This window comes from Oncorhynchus gorbuscha, linkage group LG24 (genome assembly GCF_021184085.1).
Source record: "Oncorhynchus gorbuscha isolate QuinsamMale2020 ecotype Even-year linkage group LG24, OgorEven_v1.0, whole genome shotgun sequence".
Classification (NCBI taxonomy): Eukaryota; Metazoa; Chordata; class Actinopteri; order Salmoniformes; family Salmonidae; genus Oncorhynchus; species Oncorhynchus gorbuscha.
Window position 1 is genome coordinate 8,136,663 of NC_060196.1, and position 22,958 is coordinate 8,159,620.

A 22,958-nucleotide genomic window follows, 5' to 3' on the forward strand; every position below is an offset into this window, starting at 1 on the left:
AATGTCAGGTTCAATAGCCTTGTTTGTGCATTGTACGAATGGCTACAACTGGAGTCCGGGGAACAGTCCGGCTAGTTGATTACCTATCAACTAGACTCCGTAACACTGTGCTGTGAGGTGTTGCTTTATTTGTGTTTTGAACCCAAGTTTGCTGTTTACTTATGCTACAGTATATAAGATGGAAGGGAGTTCCATGCACTCATGGCTGTGTATAATACTGTATGTTTCCTTTCATTTGTTCTGGAGCTGGGGACTGTGAAAAGACCCCTGGTGGCATGTCTGGTGAAGTAGTGTGTGTGTCAGTGCTGTGCGTAAGTTGACTATGCAAACTATTTGGAATTTTCCACACATAAATGTTTCTTATAAAAAGAAGTGATGAGGTCAGTCTCTCCTCAACTCTTAGCCAAGGGAGACTGGCATGCATAGTATTTATATTAGCCCCTCTGGTTACAATGAAGAACAAGACGTACCACTCTGTTCTGGGCCAGCTGCAGTTTAACTAGGTCTTTCTTTGCAGGACTTGACCACATGGCTGAACAATAATCAAGATCGGACAAACCTAGAGCCTGCAGGACTTGCTTTTTTGAAATGCAGTGTGAAAAAATCGGAGCATCTCTTCATTATGGACAGACCTCTCCCCATTTTAACACCCATTGAATCTATATGTTTTGACCATGACAGTTTACAACCTAATGTAACACCAAGTAATTTAGTCTCCTCAACTTGTTGAACAGCCACACCATTCATTACCAGATTCAGCTGAGGTCTCGAGCTCATATTATTTGATACTAATAGAATTGCTTAGAGAAAGAGATTTTGTGTTCTCCAATCTCATAAAACATTTGAGAAAAAGACCCATTGCTGTTATCCTCACAAGGGGAGGCTACTGAAAACATGGGGGTCAATTATTTTGACCCCTATATTTGTTTGTTGATTTTTTTAAAGAATACTTGTTAAACAAAATCTCTTTCTCTGAGCAATTGTATTAGTATCAAATAATATAATTTACCAATTTGTATGGAGCAATCAATATAGCTCAGTAGTTGTATTATTTATTTTATACAGTCTTTTTTGCTCATTTTTATCAAAGGTGCCAACAATTCTGGATATGAAGATTCCCGGAAGCAGGACAGAATAACCAGGAAATGGGTGTGTTGTATCACACCCACTGTGAAATTATATACACAGCAAAGTGGAAGGATTGGTACCACCATAATATACAGTACCAGTCAAATGTTTGTACACATCTACTCATTCAAGGGTTTTCATTTATTTAGACTACTTTCTACATTGTAGAATAATAGTAAAGACAGGGCCATATTCCCATCAAATCAAATCAAACTTTGTTCGTCACATGCACTGAATACAACTAGTGTAGACCTTATCGTGAAATGCTTACTTACAAGCCCTTAACCAAAAGTGCAGTTCAAGAAGAGTTAAGAAAATATTTACTATCAACTAAAGTAAGTAGAAGCGGTGTACAAAACAAACGGAGGGGGGTCAATGTAAATAGTCCGGTGGACATTTGAGGAATTGTTCAGCAGTCTTATGGCTTGGGGGTAGAAGCTGTTAAGGAGCCTTTTTGTCCTCGACTTGGCGCTCCGGTACCACTTGCCGTATGGTAGCAGAGCAAACAGTCTATGACTTGGGGGACTGGAGTCTCTGACAGTTTTATGGGCTTTCCTCTGACACCACCAATTATATAGGTCCTGGATGGCAGGAAGCTTGGGCTCAGTGATGTCCTGGGCCGTACGCACTACCCTCTGTAGCACCTTCCGGTCAGATGCCGAGCAGTTGCCATACCATCCGGTGATGCAACCAGTCAGGATGCTCTCGATGGTGCAGCTGTATAACTTTTTTGAGGATCTGAGGACCCATGGCAAATCTTTTCAGTCTCCTGAGGGGGAAAAGGTTTTGTCGTGCCCTCTTCACAACTGTCTTGGTGTGTTTGGACCATGATAGCTCGTTGGTGATGTGGACACTAAGGAACTTGAAACTCTCAACCCGCTCCACTACAGCGCCGTCGATGTTAATGGGGGCCCATTCAGCCCGCCTTTTCCTGTAGTCCACGATCAGCTCCTTTGTCTTTCTCACATTGAGGGAGAGGTTGTTGTCCTGGCACCATACTGTCCGTTCTCAGACCTCCTCCCTATAGGCCGTCTCATTGTTGACAGTGATCATTCCTACCACTGTTGTTTAGTCAGAAAACTTAATGATGGTGTTGGAGTTGTGTTTGGCTACTCAGTCGTGGGTGAACAGGGAGTACAGGAGGGGACTAAGTACACACCCCTGAGGGGCCCCAGTGTTGAGGATCAGCGGGGCAGAAGTGTTGTTGCCTACCCTTACCACCTGGGGGTGGCACGTCAGGAAGTACAGGATCCATTTGCGGAGGGAGGTGTTTATTCCCAGGTTCCTTAGCTTAGTGATGAGCTTCGTGGACACTATGGTGTTTAATGCTGAGCTGTACTCAATGAAAAGCATTCACGGGCTGCTCTATGGAAAGAAACCTCTCTCTAAATAACTAATTAAATCATTGATCCATACTTCTCAAAAGCACTGTTTATACCTGTTTCTAACCTTTGTCCTGACCCTGTCCACATTATGACAGTACCCACAGTTGTTGATGATTAAAAGATTGTGATTAGATCTTCCGACCACCTCCAGAGGTAGTCAGGGACCATGACGCATTGTGACCAGGAAATCTTGTCACAATGCGAACACAATAGACAGTTAAAAGACATTTGTCTTTGGGTAAGATCAGGACTAAGGACGCATGTTTGTACCTGGGACAGAGCAAGGCAATGGTATTTGAACAAACCCTTTCACCAGGAGCATTCTTTAAAAACCTGGAGGTGTATGCATTTCTCAAAGCAGGTTGGGGAATTCCACTTTTACACCTTTGACTCTGAGCCAACATGTAATTTTATTTCACCTTTATTTTACCAGGTAGGCAAGTTGAGAACAAGTCTTCATTTACAACTGCGACCTGGCCAAGATAAAGCAAAGCAGTTCGACACATATAATAACACAGAGTTACACATGGAGTAAAACAAATATACAGTCAATAATACAGTAGAAAAATATGTCTATATACAATGTGAGCAAATAACGTGAGATAAGGGAGGTAAAGGCAATAAATAGGCCATGGTTGCGAAGGAATTACAATATAGCAATTAAACACTGGAATTGAAGATTTGACAGTAGATGAGTCGGCAAAGTAAAAATACTGGGGTGCAAATGAGCAAAATAAAGAAATAAATACAGTAGGGGAAGAGGTAGTTGTTTGGGCTATTTATAGATGGGCTATGGACAGGTGCAGTGATATGTGAGCTGCTTTGACAGCTAGTGCTTAAAGCTAGTGAGGGAGATAAGTGTTTCCAGTTTCAGAGATTTTTGTAGTTCGTTCCAGTCAATGGCAGCAGAGTACTGGAAGGAGAGGTGGCCAAAGGAGGAATTGGCTTTGGGGGTGACAAGTGAGATATACCTGCTGGAATACGTGCTTTGGGTGGATGCTGCCATGGTGACCAGCAAGCAGAGATAAGGCGGGACTTTACCTAGCAGGGTCTTGTAGATGACCTGGAGCCAGTGGGTTTGGTGACGAGTATGAAGCAAGGGCCAGCCAACGAGAGCATACAGGTCGCAGTGGTGGGTAGTATATGGGGCTTTGGTGACAAAACGGATGGCACTGTGATAGACTGCATCCAATTTGTTGAGTAGGGTGTTGGAGGCTGTTTTGTAAATGACATTGCTGAAGTCGAGGATCGGTAAGATGGTCAGTTTTACGAGGGTATGTTTGGCAGCATGGGTGAAGGATGCTTTGTTGCGAAATAGGAAGCCAATTCTAGAGTTAACTTTGGATTGGAGATGTTTTATGTGAGTCTGGAATTTGAGTTTACAGTCTAACCAGACACCTAGGTATTTGTCCACATATTTGAAGTCAGAACCGTCCAGAGTAGTGATGCTGGACGGGCGGGCCGGTGCAGGCAGCGATTGGTTGAAGAGCATGCATTTAGTTTTACTTGAATTTAAGAGTAGTGTTGGATCCCACGGAAGGAGAGTTGTAATGGCATTGAAGCTCGAGGGTTGTTAACACAGTGTCCAGAGAAGGGCCAGAAGTATACAGAATGGTGTCGTCTGCGTAGAGGTGGATCAGAGACTAACCAGCAGCAAGAGCTACATCATTGATGTATACAGAGAAGAGAGTCGGCCCAAGAATTGAACCCTGTGGCACCCCCATAGAGACTGCCAGAGGCCCGGACAACAAGCCCTCAGATTTGACACAATGAACTCTGTCGGAGAAGTAGTTGCAGAACCAGGCGAGGCAATCATTTGAGAAACCAAGGCTGTTGAGTCTGCCGATGAGGATGTGGTGATTGACAGAGTCGAAAGCCTTGGCCAGGTCAATGAATACGGCTGCACAGTATTGTTTCTTATCGATGGTGGTTAAGATATCATTTAGGACCTTGAGCGTGGCTGAGGTGCACCCATGACCAGCTCTGAAACCAGATTACATAGCGGAGAAGGTATGGTGGGATTCGAAATGGTCGGTGATCTGTTTGTTAACTTGGCTTTCGAAGACCTTAGAAAGGCAGGGTAGGATAGATATAGGTCTGTAGCAGTTTGGGTCAAGAGTCTCCCCCCTTAGTAATAGGGGTTGCAACAATTTCGGCAGATAATTTTAGAAAGAAAGGGTCCAGATTGTCTAGTCCGGCTGATTTGTAGGGGTCCAGATTTTGCAGCTCTTTCAGAACATCAGCTGACTGGATTTGGGAGAAGGACAAATGGGGAATGCTTGGGCGAGTTGCTGTGGGGTGTGCAGTGCTGTTGACCGGGGTAGGGGTAGCCAGGTGGAAAGCATGGCCAGCCGTAGAAAAAATGCTTATTGAAATTCTCAATTATAGTGGATTTTATCGGTGGTGACAGAGTTTCCTATCCTCTGTGCAGTGGGAAGCTGGGACTAATGACGTGTTTAAAGTCCCCATGCAGTCTTTGTCATGTTGTTTTTAAGTAATCACTGTATGTCTAATAAATTACTGTGGGTGTTTATTTAGTGAAAATAACTATTTAATTTCCCCGAATCAACTTTCACACTTGAAATGCTCAGTCTGATCACGTGGGCTTCAGGAAACAAATACACAATATATTTACATACATAGCCCTGATTGGCCGATAGGATGGTCTAGAACCCACCCCTTTAACCAGATGAAGTCATTGGTCTATTATAATCATGATATGGCCCAAAAGTTAGATCTCACCTGGACCGGTTGAAATTCCAGGCATTGTTTCCAAACAGCTCTTACACAAAAATGGCATTATCATAATTTTCACAATTTCTGAATGTGTTTTTTTGACCTTTACCTAGTGTGGAAATATCATACAAAAACATGAAAATATGTTTTTACTGAACTGCTCCTTTTAAGGCGTGGCTGTGATTGACATTGCACACCATCACAAAAAGGAAACATCAGGGACCATATTAGGATGTGTAACCTTCTTCTTGTACAACTTAATTCAACACCCCGATACACGGAAATACCATATTATCACATGCACTTTAGGCATTGTATAGTTTGCACTCAACAGTGTGATGAATACATCATGGGTACACGCCATTCTGAGTAAACAGCTGCGTGCGTCATTTGAACACAATGTGAGTTTTGAACAGGAGAGAGAACATCCTTTCTAATTCACAGCGGTTGGGAGGTAGATGTAAATATAGGTTTATGACCGGTGTTGTTATCTTAATTATATGATTGAAACTATAAAGTTCGTACCCAGCTCCTAGTCAATGTAGCCACCCTATCATTACATATGGCCTAGAAGCCCAACAACAGCAGAGAGAACATTTACACACACTCACACATTCCATCACTATACCATTCCACCCATCTCCCCATTTAATAAGGACCTATGACATAATTAGGCAGACACATTATCGTACTTAGCATGGGTGTGTTGTATTGTATCACATTGTATAAGTAGTCTTGCACGAGCCTTGATTAATGCAAGCCAAAACGGCTTATAGGAGCAGGAGTCTCTCTTCTGTTACGCGAGGCAGGTTGATGTACAAGTACAACCCCTGGACAGGACTCTGGTCTATCACAGGGCCTTAGCATCAATCTATCCTTTAAAACTGCAATATGTAACTTTTTGAGAACCCGACCAAATTCACATAGAAAGGCTAAGAAGCATTAGATCTGTTCTATGTGCGTTATTTCTATGCTTCCCTTAAGTTTTGTTTTTGCATCTTTTACTTCAAAACAGCTGAAAATACAATCGTTTTGGTTATTGAAAAGATATTTCACGGTGGTTTAGATGGTACAAATTAGGCAAACTATTACTTATTTAGCAGACAGGAAATGGTGGAGCGAGCAGAGAAACATCTGGTACCATACATTCTTTGGTATGACTCGGCCAGGGATCAATCTCCCACAAGTTCCCTGAGTAGGTCTCTATCACATGTAGGGTTGCAATATTCTGGTTACTTTCCAAAAATTACCAGGTTTTCCAGAAATCTTGGTTGGAGGATTCCAGATTTCTGTCCCATTTCCTTCTGATTTCTGCCAAACCTGGGAATTTTCAAAACATTTGGCAACCCTGGTGTCAGGGACAATGTTTATATAATTATAGAATTTCATTTCATTACTGCTAGAGATATATCATTGCCTTTCAGAGCTAATAGGTTGAAATGCTACATGTAGCAGGGGCTGCACAAACCCAAAGACCACTATGATAGAGAAACAAATGGACATACCAAATGTACACTCCACTTGTTTTATAAAACGATAAATGATCAACTGAAGAACCAGTGGGAGGTACGTGACAACCATAGACACCATGATCATTGAAATGGTCCTGAAGGCCCTCAGTTTCATGTTGTTCATCCCTTCATCTTCCCCCGGCCCAGGATATTTCAGAGCCCTGAGAACAGTCAGGCAGCAGAACAACATCACAGAACACATAACCAGGGTGAAACCCAAAGTGAAGTCATTCATTATACATTTTGATTCACCAAAAGCATATAAGCAAAGCAGGACCCAAGCACCATCAGCCAGACGACAGCACAACACCTCACCCTGTACCTGAGGGGTTTGTACTTCAGGAAGGTTACTGGGTAGACCACCGCCAGGTAGCGCTCCACACAGATACAACACTGGAACAGAGGATGACCAGTAAGGATGAAACCCTTAAAGAAAATTGCAACGCTCCATAAAACACCATCCTCTTGGAAGTCATTCAGGATGTGATTATGGAGTATAAACAGGTGAGTATATCAGACACGGCCATGTTGAGAGAGAAAACATCTGAGGCCAACTATGAAATAACACATATGGAATCATGTAAACCAAAAAAGTGTTAAACAAATCAAAATAGCCTTAGCCTTGATTTGAAAATATATTTTATATTTGAGAGTAGCCACCCTTTGCCTTGATGACAGCTTTGTACACTCTTGGCATTCTCTCAACCAGCTTCATGAGGTAGTCACCTGGAATGCATTTAAATTAACAGATGTGCCTTGTTAAACGTTAATTTGTGGAATTTATTTCCTTCTTAATGAATTTGAGCCAATCAGTTGTGTTGGTATACAAACACTTTTTTGGTTACTACATGATTTCATATGTGTTACTTCATAGTTTTGGACAAAACATCAAGAACACCTTCCTAATATTGAGTTGCCCTCAGAACAGCATCAATTCATCGGGGTATGGACTCTACAAGGTGTCGAAAGTATTCCACATGGATACTGGCCAATGTTGACACCAATGCTTCCCAGTTGTGTCAAGTTGGCTGGATGTCCTTTGGGTGGTGGCCCACTCTTGATACACATGGGAAACTGTTGAGCGTGAAAAACCCAGCAGCGTTACATTTCTCGACAAACTCAAACCGGTGTGTCTGGCACCTACTACCATACCCTGTTCGAAGGCACTTGAATCTTTGGTCATGCGCATTCATCCGCTGAATGGCACACATGCACAATCAATGTCTCAGTTTGAATGAGGTAACCTGTTCTGAGGAATTATTATTTTCTCTAACGCTCCTCCTTTGATGAGGTTTGTATCAGGCATCTTCCTTCACCTTCTGTGACCCATATCAAATGTGTGCTGCTCGCTCTCTCTACCCCTCTCTTTTCCTGGTCGTAGGATCTCTCTGAAAGCCTGTTTGGTAAACAAGTTAACGCAGACTGCAGCTGATAGCGGGAGGGCGGGTGGGGGGAGAGGGATGGCGGGAGGAGGGGGGATATCCAGATGTGAATTCCTGTCACGCATACATCCTGGAATTAACTCAAAGCGTCAAAGGATTGAAAAAACAAATAAAAACTGTCTGTCTGTCTACATGCATGACTTACATAGTTCCTTGTCCTCTCGTCAAAGCCTGTTTTACTGCATGGTAGTGGAGGTGAGGTGGACACTCCCAACGGCAACATACTTAGCCCAACGGCAACATGCTCAGCTAGGTAGTGTGCTGACAACTCCCCAGCCCTCAGGAGTCCTCTTTCTGCCAGCTAAACCTGCATTACTGTGTTACAGATACTGTGTTACGTACATAGTCATGTAACAAGGGAATGAGAAGAGGAAAGGAGTCAAAGTTTATTGTCTGACAACCGACAAAAATACAATTTTCACATATTCTATGATAATAAAGTATGCTATTGTATCATAAATAAACTACAGTTATTTGGTAGAATTGTAAACACATATTGTGCTTTGTGATAAAATGTCCATTTCATAATTGGGTAATAAGATTTTCTTTAGCCGACTCGTTAAATAAATAAAATAAATACAGCAGTCAATGTGTACCAAGTCTCTCATACTAGTCAAATCAACTGGAGGATTATATGATGAGGGAAACAAGTCTCTCATAGTAGTCAAATCAACTGGAGGATTATATGATGAGGGAAACAAGTCTCTCATAGTAGTCAAATCAACTGGAGGATTATATGATGAGGAAAACAAATCTCTCATAGTAGTCAAATCAACTAGAGGATTATATGATGAGGGAAACAAGTCTCTCATACTAGTCAAATCAACTGGAGGATTCTATGATGAGAGAAACCCAAAAACTAAACCCTCTTTGTCTACCTTTGTTCACACCTATTAAGTAAGACTACTGGAATCTTGGTTACATCCAATGTAGGCATACAAATAGAGGTCCCATTAAATTACTATTCTAATTCCTAATTCTATGGGCCTACATTTCAACCAATTCCATAGACACATGGGTTTACTTTCTGAGTGACTCCATACTCCGACCACTTTAAGTTCCTTTGTCTGGGTGGGTGACAGAAGTCCGACGGTATTCCGTGTTGTTCCTCTCAAGCGGACAGGGGCTCGTAGGTGTGGAAGTGGATCCCTTTAGAGCAGGTGATCTTCATCACGGCGCCGTTTAGACCGGTATCAGTTATCAGGCGCAGCACTCCCTCTGCGATCAGCGACGGTCTGTGGATAGAGATTGAGAGATAGAGATAACAGGGTCGTGTTAGGTAGGGAACACAGTGTCCAGATCGTTCCTCCCTGGTTCATTCGGTTGTTTTCCGCCTGGTTCATTTGGTTGTTTTCCGCCTGGTGTCTATTGAACACGACCCAGGAAAGAGAGAGGCCATGATCATACATTCTCTTTCGATTCCTGAAGGTTTTTATGGATTGAATTGGACTGGCTAACAATTTAGGTTGTAAAATGCCCTCATGATTTTATCAGAGAATTCCTGAAACATGATGTAACTTAATTCAACAATTTCCTGGCTGAAAGAGATACAAGATCAACATTTAAAAAGGCCTCTTTTTGACGCCGTAGCCAACAGATTTATCACATCGCCTTGCCCCAGGCCAAACAGCTTGGACAAGGTATTGCGAAATACTGTACTTTAAAGCAGCTGAGCTGGTAAATGTAAGCATTCAAGACTGAAGTGCATTCTGATATAAATAACAAAACTTGGCCTGCATATGATTTTAAGTGCATCTTATCTCAAACACACTGTATTTCTCAATATTTGTCTTTGCATGTTTTGGATGCATATTGCGGCAAACTTAATCATTTCAAATAAATATTGACAAAGTTAGTTAAGTCTTTCCTCAGAATACCCCTCAACGTTTGTATCTGTATATCTCCACCGCCGTTTGCTTCTGAAGTAGAAAACCTTATCTGATGTCGTGCAAAGCACTCGAAACACAGTGACATAGAGAGGGGACAAGACACAACCACACCAGGAAGCTTCCAGGGCCCCCTCTCTCCTCTCTCCAGATAAGACAGGGAAACCGAGGAGGGATAACAACCTCCATGGCCTCCCACACATACTATGTGGAGGGAGGATTTAAGGAGGAAATGGACACTGATACGGGAGGCTTTGCTACTCCAGATACTGTATTACTTGATGTCGTAGAATGGAGTTAGTATTTGGGTGGTTTCGCGGGGCCATGTGGGGAGGGTAAGCTGACTCTAGGTCTGTGCTGACTTGTTTAGGTATAACCAACACTTGTATACATTAATCTGAAGCAGTATCCTATATACACCACATAGGTTTACTGTAAATCTGAGTTATAAAGAAAGTGGTAGGTAATGAGTGAAAGAGGAGGGAAACGAGGCAACTTCTACACGACATGTATAGGAACTCACTGAAGCACCCCGAACTTGTGCACGCTCCTCTTTAAGTCGTCCTTGAACTTGTCAAACTTGCCCATGTTGTCCTCGTGTTCCACGGAGCGCAGGAGTGGGGTGTCCACGAAGGCAGGGCACAGCGTGTTGATCCTCACACCATAGTTCTCCACCTCGGCTGCATCCTGCGTGGGGAGAGGAAAGGAACACAGACGTGTCAGGGTGTGTGTGTGTGTGTGTGTGTGTGTGTGTGTGTGTGTGTGTGTGTGTGTGTGTGTGTGTGTGTGTGTGTGTGTGTGTGTGTGTGTGTGTGTGTGTGTGTGTGTGTGTGTGTGTGTGTGTGTGTGTGTGGTTGTGAAAGGAGCAACGTGCCAGTGTGTATGTATGTGTGTGTGTGTGTGTGGTTGTGAAAGGAGCAACGTGCCAGTGTGTATGTATGTGTTATGTGTGTGTGTGTGTGAGAAAGATGAGCACAAACATGTCCGAACACGGTCAAGCGTAATCACTCAGGGAAAAGGAATGTGTCTAGGCCAGTGTTTTCCATGCCTTTCCTGGAGTACCCCCAGCCATTCACGTATTCTAGTACTACAACATATCACGTATTCTACTACGACATCTGATTCAACTGGTCAACTAATCATCAAGACCTTCATTACTTAAATCAGGTGTACTGGTTTTGGATTACATACTGTATGTCTATTAAAGTAGTCCAAAGTTGAGTGTTTGTTCCCATATTAATCGCTCACAATGACTACATCAACGATTATCCGTAATCATGGTAGCAGCCACGTTAATGTAGAAGCCTTTAGAAACATATTCTATTCGTATTTACAATAAAAGTGACTCGAAGATTATTGGGCACAAAATAACCTGAAACACAACCCAAACAAAATAGCAAATGCATCCATTACATTTTTTGAGTCACAAGCTTGATGGTCATTGCGTGCTAGGAATATGGGACCACATTTTTTTGTACTTTTACCTCTTTTTCTACCCAATTTCATGATATCTAAATTGGTAGTTACAGTCCCATCGCTACGACTCCCGTATGGACTCAAGAGAGGCGAATGTCGAGAGTCATGCCTCCTCCAAAACAAGCTGCACTGCTTCTTGCCACACTGCTCACTTAACCTGGAAGCCAGCCGCACCAATATGTCAGAGGAAACACCATACAAATGGCGACCGTGCGTGCGCCCGACCAACCTCAAGGAGTCGCTAAGAGCGCGATGGGACAAGGACATTCCTGGCCGACCAAACCCTCCCCTAACCCGGATGATGCTGGACCAATTGTGCGCCGCCTCATTGGTATCCCGGTCACGGCCGGCTGTGACACAGCCTGGGGGGGTATTAGAACTCACCGCAATGGCTCTGGAGAAGCCTATCACCCCGTGCTTTGTGGCCGTGTACACTGGCTGGTAGGGGGAATGAAGGAAAGCTGAAAAGAAAGAAAGAAGAATAAACAAAGTTCACAGTCATGATAACTCACCAACATACTCCAAATGGTACCCATTTAAATCTCAGGTGTTTTTCATTGACGGCGCTTATCAACAATGCAATCACTCTAAAGGCATTGTTACAGAGGTTACTTTTCCTCTGTGTGTGTGTGTGTGTGTGTGTGTGTGTGTGTGTGTGTGTGTGTGTGTGTGTGTGTGTGTGTGTGTGTGTGTGTGTGTGTGTGTGTGTGTGTGTGTGTGTGTGTGTGTGTGTGTGTGTGTGTGTGTGTGTGTGTGTGTGTGCACACTATAGTGGAATCTACCGTTTTTTACTGAGATCTCATATTGCTTGCTAGAAATGAATGAGTACTGTAACTTATTCTCTCTGCCTTTCCCGTCATGGAAAATCCTGATCTTCCAAGGAAAGATATTACCCCCTATTTTGACTTAAATCAAACATGAAAAAGCTGTGTGTTTGTGTGTGTTGGGCCGGCCGCCAAGTTATGTTTAAACCAGAACAATCTCCAGAACATTGCATTTCAGGAGAACTCGCTTCCCCCTCCAAATAATGGGGCTCAACTTCCTTTTATGGATACATAAAACCTTCACCTTGTGAAGATCAATCATTAGTTTTCCCCTTTAAAAAAGGATAGAGTCAGGGCAAACCTTAAGAGAAACCTGTTGTATGGAGTACTGCAAGGCACTTTGTTTCTGAAACCTCTCAACACCTTTGTATAAGAGAACAGAGGTGAAATTAGATGGGGGAAAAATCCCTCTGGGAACATAGTCAAATCAAAGGGAATTGAGCTCAAAGAGAATGTTTACATGCATTCTTAAACAAATGTGTGCTTAGTAGAACCATATAGTGTTTTTCAGTTTTTCTGAACCCTTTTTGGTGCTAGGTAGAACCCTTTTCAGAGGGTCTACCATGTAGGTTTCTTCATAGAACACGTTGTATATGGTTCTACTAAGAACCATTTTATTATATAAAGGTTATTCTTAGAACCCTCCATGAATGGAGGCTGTCTATGGTAAGGCCACTTGTTGACGGGCTTAGTTAAACCCTATTACAGTGGTGTTAGGAAACCCTTGGTTTACAGGCCACGTCAGGCCTGCAAGTCACATTATTCTGGCTCGCAAAGTGATGTGTAATTGCTATTGGAATCGAGCCAGAGTTACGATATCCAACGAGTGGAATTGTTTAAATCAACCGCAACCTGCATTCAAAACAATTGCCAGGGTAGGGAAGATCAGATCCTTGATTTAGTCCCAGTATTCAAACTGGAGCAAGCATCTCAGTAACACGTGCAATAAGTCCAACTACTAACAGATTTATTTCTTTTTTTTAAACTAATCCAATGTTATTTATCTTTGTGTAGCATAAAATGTATCACCCAATCAATGGGTACAGTTGAAGTCAGAAGTTTACATACACTTAGGTTGGAGTCATTAAAACTCGTTTTTCAACCACTCCAGAATTTTGTTGTTAACAAACTATTGTTTAGGCAAGTTGGTTAGGACATCTACTTTGTGCATGACACAAGTCATTTTTCCAACAATTGTTTACAGACAGATTATTTCACTTATCATTCACTGTATCACAATTCCAGTGAGTCAGAAGTTTACATACACTAAGTTGACTGTGCCTTCAAACAGCTTGGAAAATTCCAGAAAATTATGTCATGGCTTTAGAAGCTTCTGATAGGCTAATTGACATCATTTGAGTCAATTGGAGGTGTACCTGTGGATGTATTTCAAGGCATAACTTCAAACTCATTAACCCGTTGCTTGACATCATGGGAAAATCAAAAGCAATCAACCAAGACCTCAGAAAATAAATTGTTGACCTCCACAAGTCTGGTTCATCCTTGGGAGCAATTTCCAAACGCCTAAAGGTACCACTTTCATCTGTACAAACAATAGTACGCAAGTATAAACACCATGGGACCACGCAGCCGTCATTCCACTCAGGAAGGAGACGGGTTCTGTCTCCTAGAGATGAATGTACTTTGGTGCGAAAAGTGCAAATCAATCCCAGAACAACAGCAAAGGACCTTGTGAAGATGCTGGTGGAAACAGGTACAAAAGTATCTATATCCACAGTAAAACTAGTCCTATATCGACATAACCTGAAAGGCCGCTCAGCAAGGAAGAAGCCACTGCTCCAAAACTGCCATAAAAAAGCCAGACTACGGATTGAATGTACTTTGGGGACAATGATCGTACTTTTTGGAGAAATGTCCTCTAGGTCTGATGAAACAAAAATATAACTGTTTGGCCATAATGACCATCGTTATGTTTGGAAGAAAAATGGGTAGGCTTGCAAGCCGAAGAACACCATCCCAACAGTGAAGCACGGGGGTGGCAGCATCATGTTGTGGGGGTGCTTTGCTTCAGGTGGGACTGGTGCACTTCACAAAATAGATGGCATCATGATGAAATAAAATTATGTGGATATATTTAAGCAACATCTCAAGACATCAGTTAAAGCTTGGTCGCAAATGGGTCTTCCAAATGGACAATGACCCCAAGCAAACTTCCAAAGTTGTGGCAAAATGGCTTAAGGACAACAAAGTCAAGGTATTGGAGTGGCCATCACAAAGCTCTGACCTCAACCCTATAGAAAATGTGTGGGCAGAACTGAAAAAGCATGTGCGAGCAAGGAGTCCTACAAACCTGACTCAGTTACACCAGCTCTGTCAGGAGGAATGGGCCAAAATTCACCCAACGTATTGTGGGAATCTTGTGGAAGGCTACCCGAAACGTTTGACCTAAGTTAAACAATTTGAAGGAAATACTACCAGTTGTGAAAAATTGAGTTTAAATGTATTTGGCTAAGGTGTATGTAATCTTCCGACCTCTACTCTATATGCAAAAACACATTAAAACAAACCATTCTGAAAATCACCCTGCATCAGTGCATGCTGGGAAATATGATATATGGTTGTACATAGAACCCTTCTGTTAAAATGAGAATAACTATGAGAACTCCCAAACCACCCATGTGTTCCCGCTGAATGTCAGTCCTGTAGGAGAGGGCATAAATATGATAGCTGGAATTGTACAGGAAACAATGTATAAAGTCTTGACTTCAAATCTTATTGCCACTTCAGCTAAAAAACTGTCACAAAAGGGACAAGGAGGAAAGGGATCTATAGGAGTTACAGGTTTGCCTCTGGGACACACAGGAAGCAAAGTATGTGCAATAACATGACAATATGGGTTAATTTATCATAAAACACAACCAACCGTTATCTTGCAGTTTCAGGCATACTTGTACTTCCCCTTATGCCTAAGCAGCTCGAACAGAGTGCTGATAACATAACATGTCAGACTGCTCTTCCCTTATTTGGAACCACAGTGAATGATATACTGCCCGTCTTAATTGGTTATTACAGTATAATACTGAACCAAATGCTTTCACCTTTCACCCGTGTGGGAATTGGCCTATATGGATAGGGCTAATTTGAAATGTTTCTTAGAGAAGAAGTATGAAAATGCATAACCATTTTAGAAATGGTTAATGAACAGTTTGGAGGTAATAGGACAATTATTAGACCAAAGGTGAGGACACAACAGTTCACCTGACACAAGACTGAATCCAAACATTACACTGTTGATGTTAATGTGCACTTTACATATAGTGTACTTTGCCACTTTTGTTGAAATAGAAATCTGAAAATACTCTGGATACATTCAGTAACATGATAAGGCTATTCCTGTAAAATGTGGGGTAGATGCAACACAAGACAAACATTACAAAGGTTTGAATGAGAAGATTAACTGGTGTCTCCAAGTGGCCACACACCTCTCCAAAGTGTGCACAGTTCCTAAGCAATTTCAATGCACTTTTATGACTCAAAAGAAATGTTTTCAACTATAAAAGGTACCTTTGTGAGCTCTCCTAGCTGTGCCATTGAGGAACAAGCTCACTTGTCGTTATTTAGTTTGGAACACAGCCCTGTATCCCTGCCATAACACAATTGGGTGATTCTGCAACTTCGGGCACTTTGGCCATGCAAGATTTCAGAAATAAAAATGTATTGAAAAAAACATTTTACCAGTATTATAATTGTCTTTGGTTTGTCTTAGAAATAATATCTGATAATCGCTGTGATCGTACTATTCAGGAATTTATATATTTTTGTCATTTGTCTCAGACAGCCATTAAACATCCATTTTAGTTGAACATTAAATATTATACAATTAATTTATAACACATTTCTTATACATTTGTCTTGCATTGAACATTTGTTTAAGTGCTTTTTAAGGTTTTCCTAAAATTAATAATTCAACACAACGCCTGAATGTATGGACTTGCCTTTGTGACAACTGAAAATATTTATTTATCATAACAAAATAAGATATTTCCATCCAACCATTTAGTGAGATTATGATAACAACCATATGATTTCCCTATCTTAAACAAGTAGATCAATATAAGTTACACATAATATACAAATTTACCTAAAAAATATGGGTGTGGTGGAAATAACATCTATGTCAACAAAAAAAAATGTAGGAAAACAATATTTTATTGCAACCATTTTGAACAACAACCATTGTTAAGCATTAAGATTCCAGAGTTCACAGACATAGAAACTAAATAGAGGAATTTGCCCTCAGTGGTGGAAATGACACCCCTACCAAAGGACAGGTATATTTTGTGTAAGTAACAATATAAAGGGCATACTCACCTCACATATTGATATAGATTTGATGTATTTGACTCTTTCTCTAGAAGATAACATTACATAATGTGTAATTATTCATGTTTTCTCGTAGAAAAACATAGTGGAAGCCCAAAAGTCTGGGTCTGGGACAAGGGCAAAACAGTGAAATTGAGGTATAAAATGCATCTGAGAAATAGCTAAAGTACTAGATTGAGAGGTGTTAAAAAAATCTGGGATGATGGTAGTGTGAACTTAACATATAAAGAAAAAACATGTTTAAAAAAACAACAACAACAAAAACCCACAAAAATTGACCCTGAGGACCATAGAAGTTCCTGTAGTTGCAGAATCACCCAATTACGGTTGTTGTTTACACAATCCAAAAACGGTCCATTATAAATCGCAATCAAGGTCAGGTGAGCATGATCTGAAAGCTTGTTCCATTGCCAACATAACTAGCTGTTATAAAATACGATCTCACAATGTTAGGCTTTCACAAGGAAATTCAGAAAAAACGATCGTAATTTAGGTGCATTCAGGTGCGTGTGATGCGTAATTTTTTTCTCTCGCAATAAACAAACATAGGCTCATTCTGTTCAGAGGACCCCAGGATATGACGTCATCTTGCAACTGTACATCATACATATTGATCATAAACGTTGATTTGGAAAGGTGAATTGCACATTTGGACTCACAGGTGTGTGGCTTGCTTGTATGACATCAAAGCGGTATTTATTATAATCCTCAACATCTCATCTTTCAAAATACATCCAGTCCTCTTAATTTACAGCAGTTCCCCTGACATGGACAACAAAAAATGTGCAAAAGTTGCCCAATTACTGGAAGGGATGGCGGCAAATTTTTGTTGCGAGCGGTGCTCAAGTTCAGTATGGCTGTCAATAAAAACCCATACAGCGCTGTGAAGCGCAGAGACAGAACCCTTACTGAAACAGCCACTATGTTCCAATTTAGGCGCTTATTATTGCCCAAATCTGCCATTTTCAACTTGTATACAGGTACGAGTGTAAAGGGCTACATGATTTAAAACATGATTTTAACATACTTTTCCCGACTTTCTCAACTAACTCTGCTTGCTGTATAATCTGCAGTTCTGTCCATTGTATCTTTGACTTGGTACTGTGTTGCTGTTGTTGTCCTTGGGGCGTTTTATTCTCAGCCATGACGTCATATATATTGTTGGGTATGTTCACCTCCAGAGTCTTGAATGATGCATAACAAAACACACCTAGTATGATTAATGACAGTCTATAATAACACTGTACGGTTTCTTGGGAGTTAAGAGTCACCAAGAACACAACATGATGAAAAATCCCACACCACATACAAAATGCTAAGCTAGGGACCCTGTTACTAAACACCTCCTTCTGCGGCTGGGTCCTGGACTTCCTGACGGGCCGCCCCCAGGTGGTAGGGGTGGTGAGGCAGCGGGTCTGCCACTCTGATCCTCAATATGTGGGCCCCTCAGGGGGTGCCTGCTTTGTCCCCTCCTGTACTCCCTGTTCACCAACAACTGCATGGCCAAGCACAACTCTAATACCATCATTACATTGGGGTAGGAAGGCAGCCTAGTGGATAGAGCATTGGATTTGTAACTGAAAGGTTGCAAGATCGAATCCCTGAGCCGACAAGGTAAAAATCTGTCGTTCTGCCCCTGAACAAGGCAGTTAACCCACTGTTCCTAGGCCATCATTGAACATAAGAATTTGTTCTTAACTGACTTGCCTAGTTAAATAAAGGTCAAATTAAAAATATATATATATATATATTTGCTGGCGACACAATGGTGGTGGGCCTGATCACTGACGATGATGGGACAGCCTATAGGGAGGAGATCAGAGACATGGCGGTGTGGTGCCAGGACAACAACCTCTCTCTCAATGTTATCAAGACAGGGGAGATAATTGCGGACTGCAGGAAGATGAGGGCCGAGCATGCCCCCATTATCATTGACAGGGCTGTAGTGGAGCAGGTTGAGAGCTTCAAGTTCCTTGGTGTTCACATCACCAAACTGTCATGGTCCAGACAGACCGAGGGGGGCACGGCAACGCCTATTCTCACTCAGGGGATTTGGCATGGCCCCTCAGATCCTCAAGGGGTTCTACAGTTGCACCATTGAGAGCATCCTGACTGGTTGCATTGCCGCCTGGTATGGAAACTGCTTGGCATCCGACCGCAAGGCGCTACAGAGGGTGGTACTTGTGGCCCAGTACATAGCTGGGACCAAGCTTCCTGCCATCCAGGACCTCTATACCAGGCGGTGTCATAGGAATGCCCTAAAAATGGCCAAAGACTCCAGCCACCCTAGTCATAGACTGTCCTCTCTGCTACCGCACGGCAAGCGGTACCGGAGCGTCAAGTCTAGGTCCAAAAAGGCTCCTGAACAGCTTCTACCTCCAAGCCATAAGGCTGCTGAACAGCTTCTACCCCCAAGCCATAAGGCAGCTGAACAGCTTCTACCCCCAAGCCATAAGGCTGCTGAACAGCTAATATCAAATGGCTTCCCAGACTATTTGCGTTGAACACCCCTTTTTTAAACTTTGCTGCTACTAGCTGTTTATTATCTATGCATAGTCACTATCTACATGTACATATTACCTCAACTACCATGATTAAACTGTACCCCCACACATGAATCAGTACCAGAACCCCCAGTATATAACCTCATTAGTTATTTTATTGTATTACTTTTTAAAACTTATTTAGTTAATATATTCTCAACTCTTAATTTTCTAAAAAACTGCATTGTTGGTGAAGGGCTTGTAAGAAAGCCTTTCACGGTAAGGTCAACACCTGTTCTATTCTACCCGCAAAATACAACCCTGGTATCCTGCAAACCATGATCCCTTCTGCATTTTACACCCCGAGTTAAAATACAGAAGTCTGATGCACATGTTGTCAATGTTTGCCGTTCATAGAAATACTTGTACATTGCTAGACATGTCTGCCTTGTCGACCTGGTATCTACTGAGGTAAGACAGGTGGTCTCACAGACAGCACACATACAAATGTTCTCGTCAGAATAGCCTGGTCTGATATAGTTGACAGCGTGTTTTCCTGTATGCAGAATAAGCTAGTTACTGCTGCTGTGGGGCGAGCCCAAAGGGAGGTGCTGATTTGAGGTGGGCTGTTCATTTCGATGGATACATGGAGCCGGGCCTTTGCTGACAAGTTTCTCAAATACCAGCCCCTCAGATCACGCTTGGACAGCCTTGGATATAAGTGCAAGTTGGTGACAGTAGTATTTGACAGTCTCGGCAACGTACATATGGTGAGTGGCCTTCAGATTGCAGAGAGCAAAGCAACTGGCCGAAATACTGCTCGGTTTCAGCTGTTACTGGCAGCCTTGCTTTGTGGAGAAGGTGCTTTTTGTATCCTTAAAATGCTCTTGTATCCAAGACCCTTAAAATAGTTTTTATCCATCTTAATGTAATGCAATTTGTGGATTCAAATAAAGTATTTAAAATGCCTACGTGTGTGTTTTTCTTCCCCCCCCAAAATGCTCCAAGATTATTGTCAACTGATACCCTTGGTACATTTCAGGTTAGGCTCCTCTTACCACACATCATGAAGAACAGGGTGAACCAAAACAATGATTTGCATCAAACATACCGCGATCCAATATAGGAGCTGTCAGTCAGTCAGTCAGTTCGTCAATCAGTCAGTCATTGCACAACATGCCAGTGAAGGAAGAAGCCTGTACCGAACACTGCAGTGGGTCCACCTACATTCCAAAGTCCCTGGTCCCATTAGAGGCAGCTGCCAGTTAAAGCGGGGCCTGTGAGCGCCTGCAGCTTTTGCTGCGGTTGTACATCAAGCAGCATCCTGCCAACCGTTTCTTCTCAATGGTAAAGAAAACAAACTGATGTCATGTCAACGGTGTTTTGGCTTTGGGGGTAGAGATCATGTGTGATGTTGTCCATTGTAGCTAGCCTAGCTAACAGTTCTATCACTGTTACATAATCGCGTTCAGAGTGATTAAAACAATATTTCGCATATTGATATATTTCCCCTCTCTGTAATACATTCCCAGTGTTCTATTTATGACACTCAAGGTGCATGTTGATGGTCACTAGGTGTTATACTGAATGTTATGGATTATGCTTATATCGGTTGATAGTGATTGACGCCAGACTGGAGGTACAAGGACACGCTGATTATTCACGGTTGTATGGATGACCTTCTGTGGACACCGATTCTGTAGCAGCTGACAAAGCCGCTGCCTTGGTTTTGAACTGCGAGCCTCTCGGTCTGGTGTTTCCAGAACATTTGGTGTTGTCTGACTTAGAATATAAAAGGACCACGTCTCCAAGAGGCCAGTCAAAATGATATCTGCTTCTGTGCTGGAGGCGTCTCCCTGTGGCAACATGTAATAAACCAGCTTTTATTTCTCAATTCTCTCTTCTTTAGTCCATCTGGAAATTCCAAAGAGGATGAGACACTAAGGTTTTCAGCCATGTTTGTTTAGCGAAGCTTCAGAATCAGCTCTCCGGAGGCGAGTCAATTGTGTTGACCCCTCTGTGGTGGAGACTTTTCTGGCTTCTCCCACCAAGGGATATTTCTGAAATGTGATGAACGAGCCTCGTTGTACTGTCAATTAATGATCTTGGTTTTGTTGTAATTGACTTGGGTAAAAGTCACTTCTCCAGTCAGCTGCATGTGTGGTTTGTGTGCTGCAAAACACTGAATTTGGGAAGGGTGTGCCTTGTTCGACCCGGGTGGGGTTCCGAGTACGTGAGTGCTCTGTGCATATCGATAATCGGCAGTGGCATACTGGTGGGAAAAGTAACCAATCGGTTTTAAATACCACACAATTGGGAGAGCCCTCTGGGACCAGGGATTAGCAACATCTGGTCATTTTTAGATACTGTTAGCAAAGGATACAGTGCTACTGTTTGCACGGTGTGTGGCAGGGTGGTTATTTTGGACAAGTAGGGCATAACCTCTCATGGGTAGAGCCTGTGTGGAGTGTTCGTTTGTTTGTTTGTTTGGTACGGTGGGTACCTCAGTTTGTGGTGGTGTCAGAGTGCGGGCCCGTTCACCATAGGTGAACTATATGGTTCACTTCCGTGTCTGGTCCATTACGGATCCTGTTCTCACGTTTTAGGTTGTTGGTTCACTTTTGAGACTGACTGTATTCCCTCCCCCAAATCTAGACTGGATGTCACGACTTCCGTTGTTGTTCGGGCGGCTTTCTAGCCATCGCCGCTCCATTTCTCATGTATCCATTTGTTTTGTCTTGTTTCATACACACCTGGTTTTCATTCCATAATCTGCATGTATTTAGTCCTCTGTTCCCTTCTATGTCTTTGTGTGTAATTGTTTATTGTAATGGTGTATGTTCGCGCGCTATACGTTTGCATTCGCATTCTGTGTTTTTTGGGCACTTAGATGTCATGTTGCGCCTATTTTTTACCGGAATAAAAGTGCGCCTGTTTACTCTACTCTGCTCTCCTGCACCTGACTTCGCCTGCCTTACACAGCCGTAACACTGGATTTGCTTACCAAGACGACACTGAATGTTCCTGAGTGGCCTAGTTTCAGTTTTGACGTAAATCTGCTTGAAAGTCTTTGGCAAGACTTGAAATGGCTGTCTAGCAAAGATCAACAACCAACTTGACAGAGCTTGAAGAATGTTAAAAAGAATAATGGGCAAATGTTGCACAATTCAGGTGTGCAAAGCCCTTGGAAATGTACCCAGAAAGACTCATAGCTGTAATCGCTGCCAAAGGTGATTCTAACATGTATTGTCAGAATCACCACATTGACATTAGAGTATTTACCACTTTGACATTAAAGTATTTTGTGTAGATCGTTGACCAAAAATGATAATTAAATACGTTTTAATCCCACTTTGTAACAACAAAATGGCAAGGGGTGTGACCACTTTCTGAAGGCACTGTATCGGAATCACCCACAGGCATGTTTGGGGAATGTCTTGTTTTGGTTAGTAGCATAACTTATCACTTATCTACTAGCGACAGCACTGAGGAATAGCATCTACATGTAGCGTAATGATAGAATATGATGTTACCAGGTGCACAGGGATGTGTTTACGCATCTAGAAAACATTTGGACGATCTTGGACATGCACAGAGTACTACCATGTGGTTGTAAACTGGTTGAAATGACGTCATTTCAACCAGCTTTGCCTGTTGTGCTGGGACAACTTCAATCGGAAGCGTCTCTCTCTCCATCTCAAAACTATTATACAATGAGTAACGAGCGAGGAACGAGAGAGAAA

General features: G+C 42.3%; 1 protein-coding gene across 1 annotated transcript in view; it reads right to left on the bottom strand.

Annotated features, from left to right (window-relative positions):
- Positions 1-8,564: 8,564 nt before the first annotated feature.
- Positions 8,565-22,958, bottom strand: part of LOC124012902 (15-hydroxyprostaglandin dehydrogenase [NAD(+)]-like) — a 31,033-nt gene continuing 16,639 nt past the window's right edge. The window contains exons 5-7 of the mRNA XM_046326945.1: positions 11,949-12,025; positions 10,612-10,775; positions 8,565-9,437 (exon numbers count right to left, since the gene is read on the bottom strand). Of these exons, the coding sequence (XP_046182901.1) occupies positions 9,314-9,437; positions 10,612-10,775; positions 11,949-12,025 (365 nt within the window). The 3' untranslated portion in view covers positions 8,565-9,313. The remainder of the gene's footprint in view (positions 9,438-10,611; positions 10,776-11,948; positions 12,026-22,958) is intronic.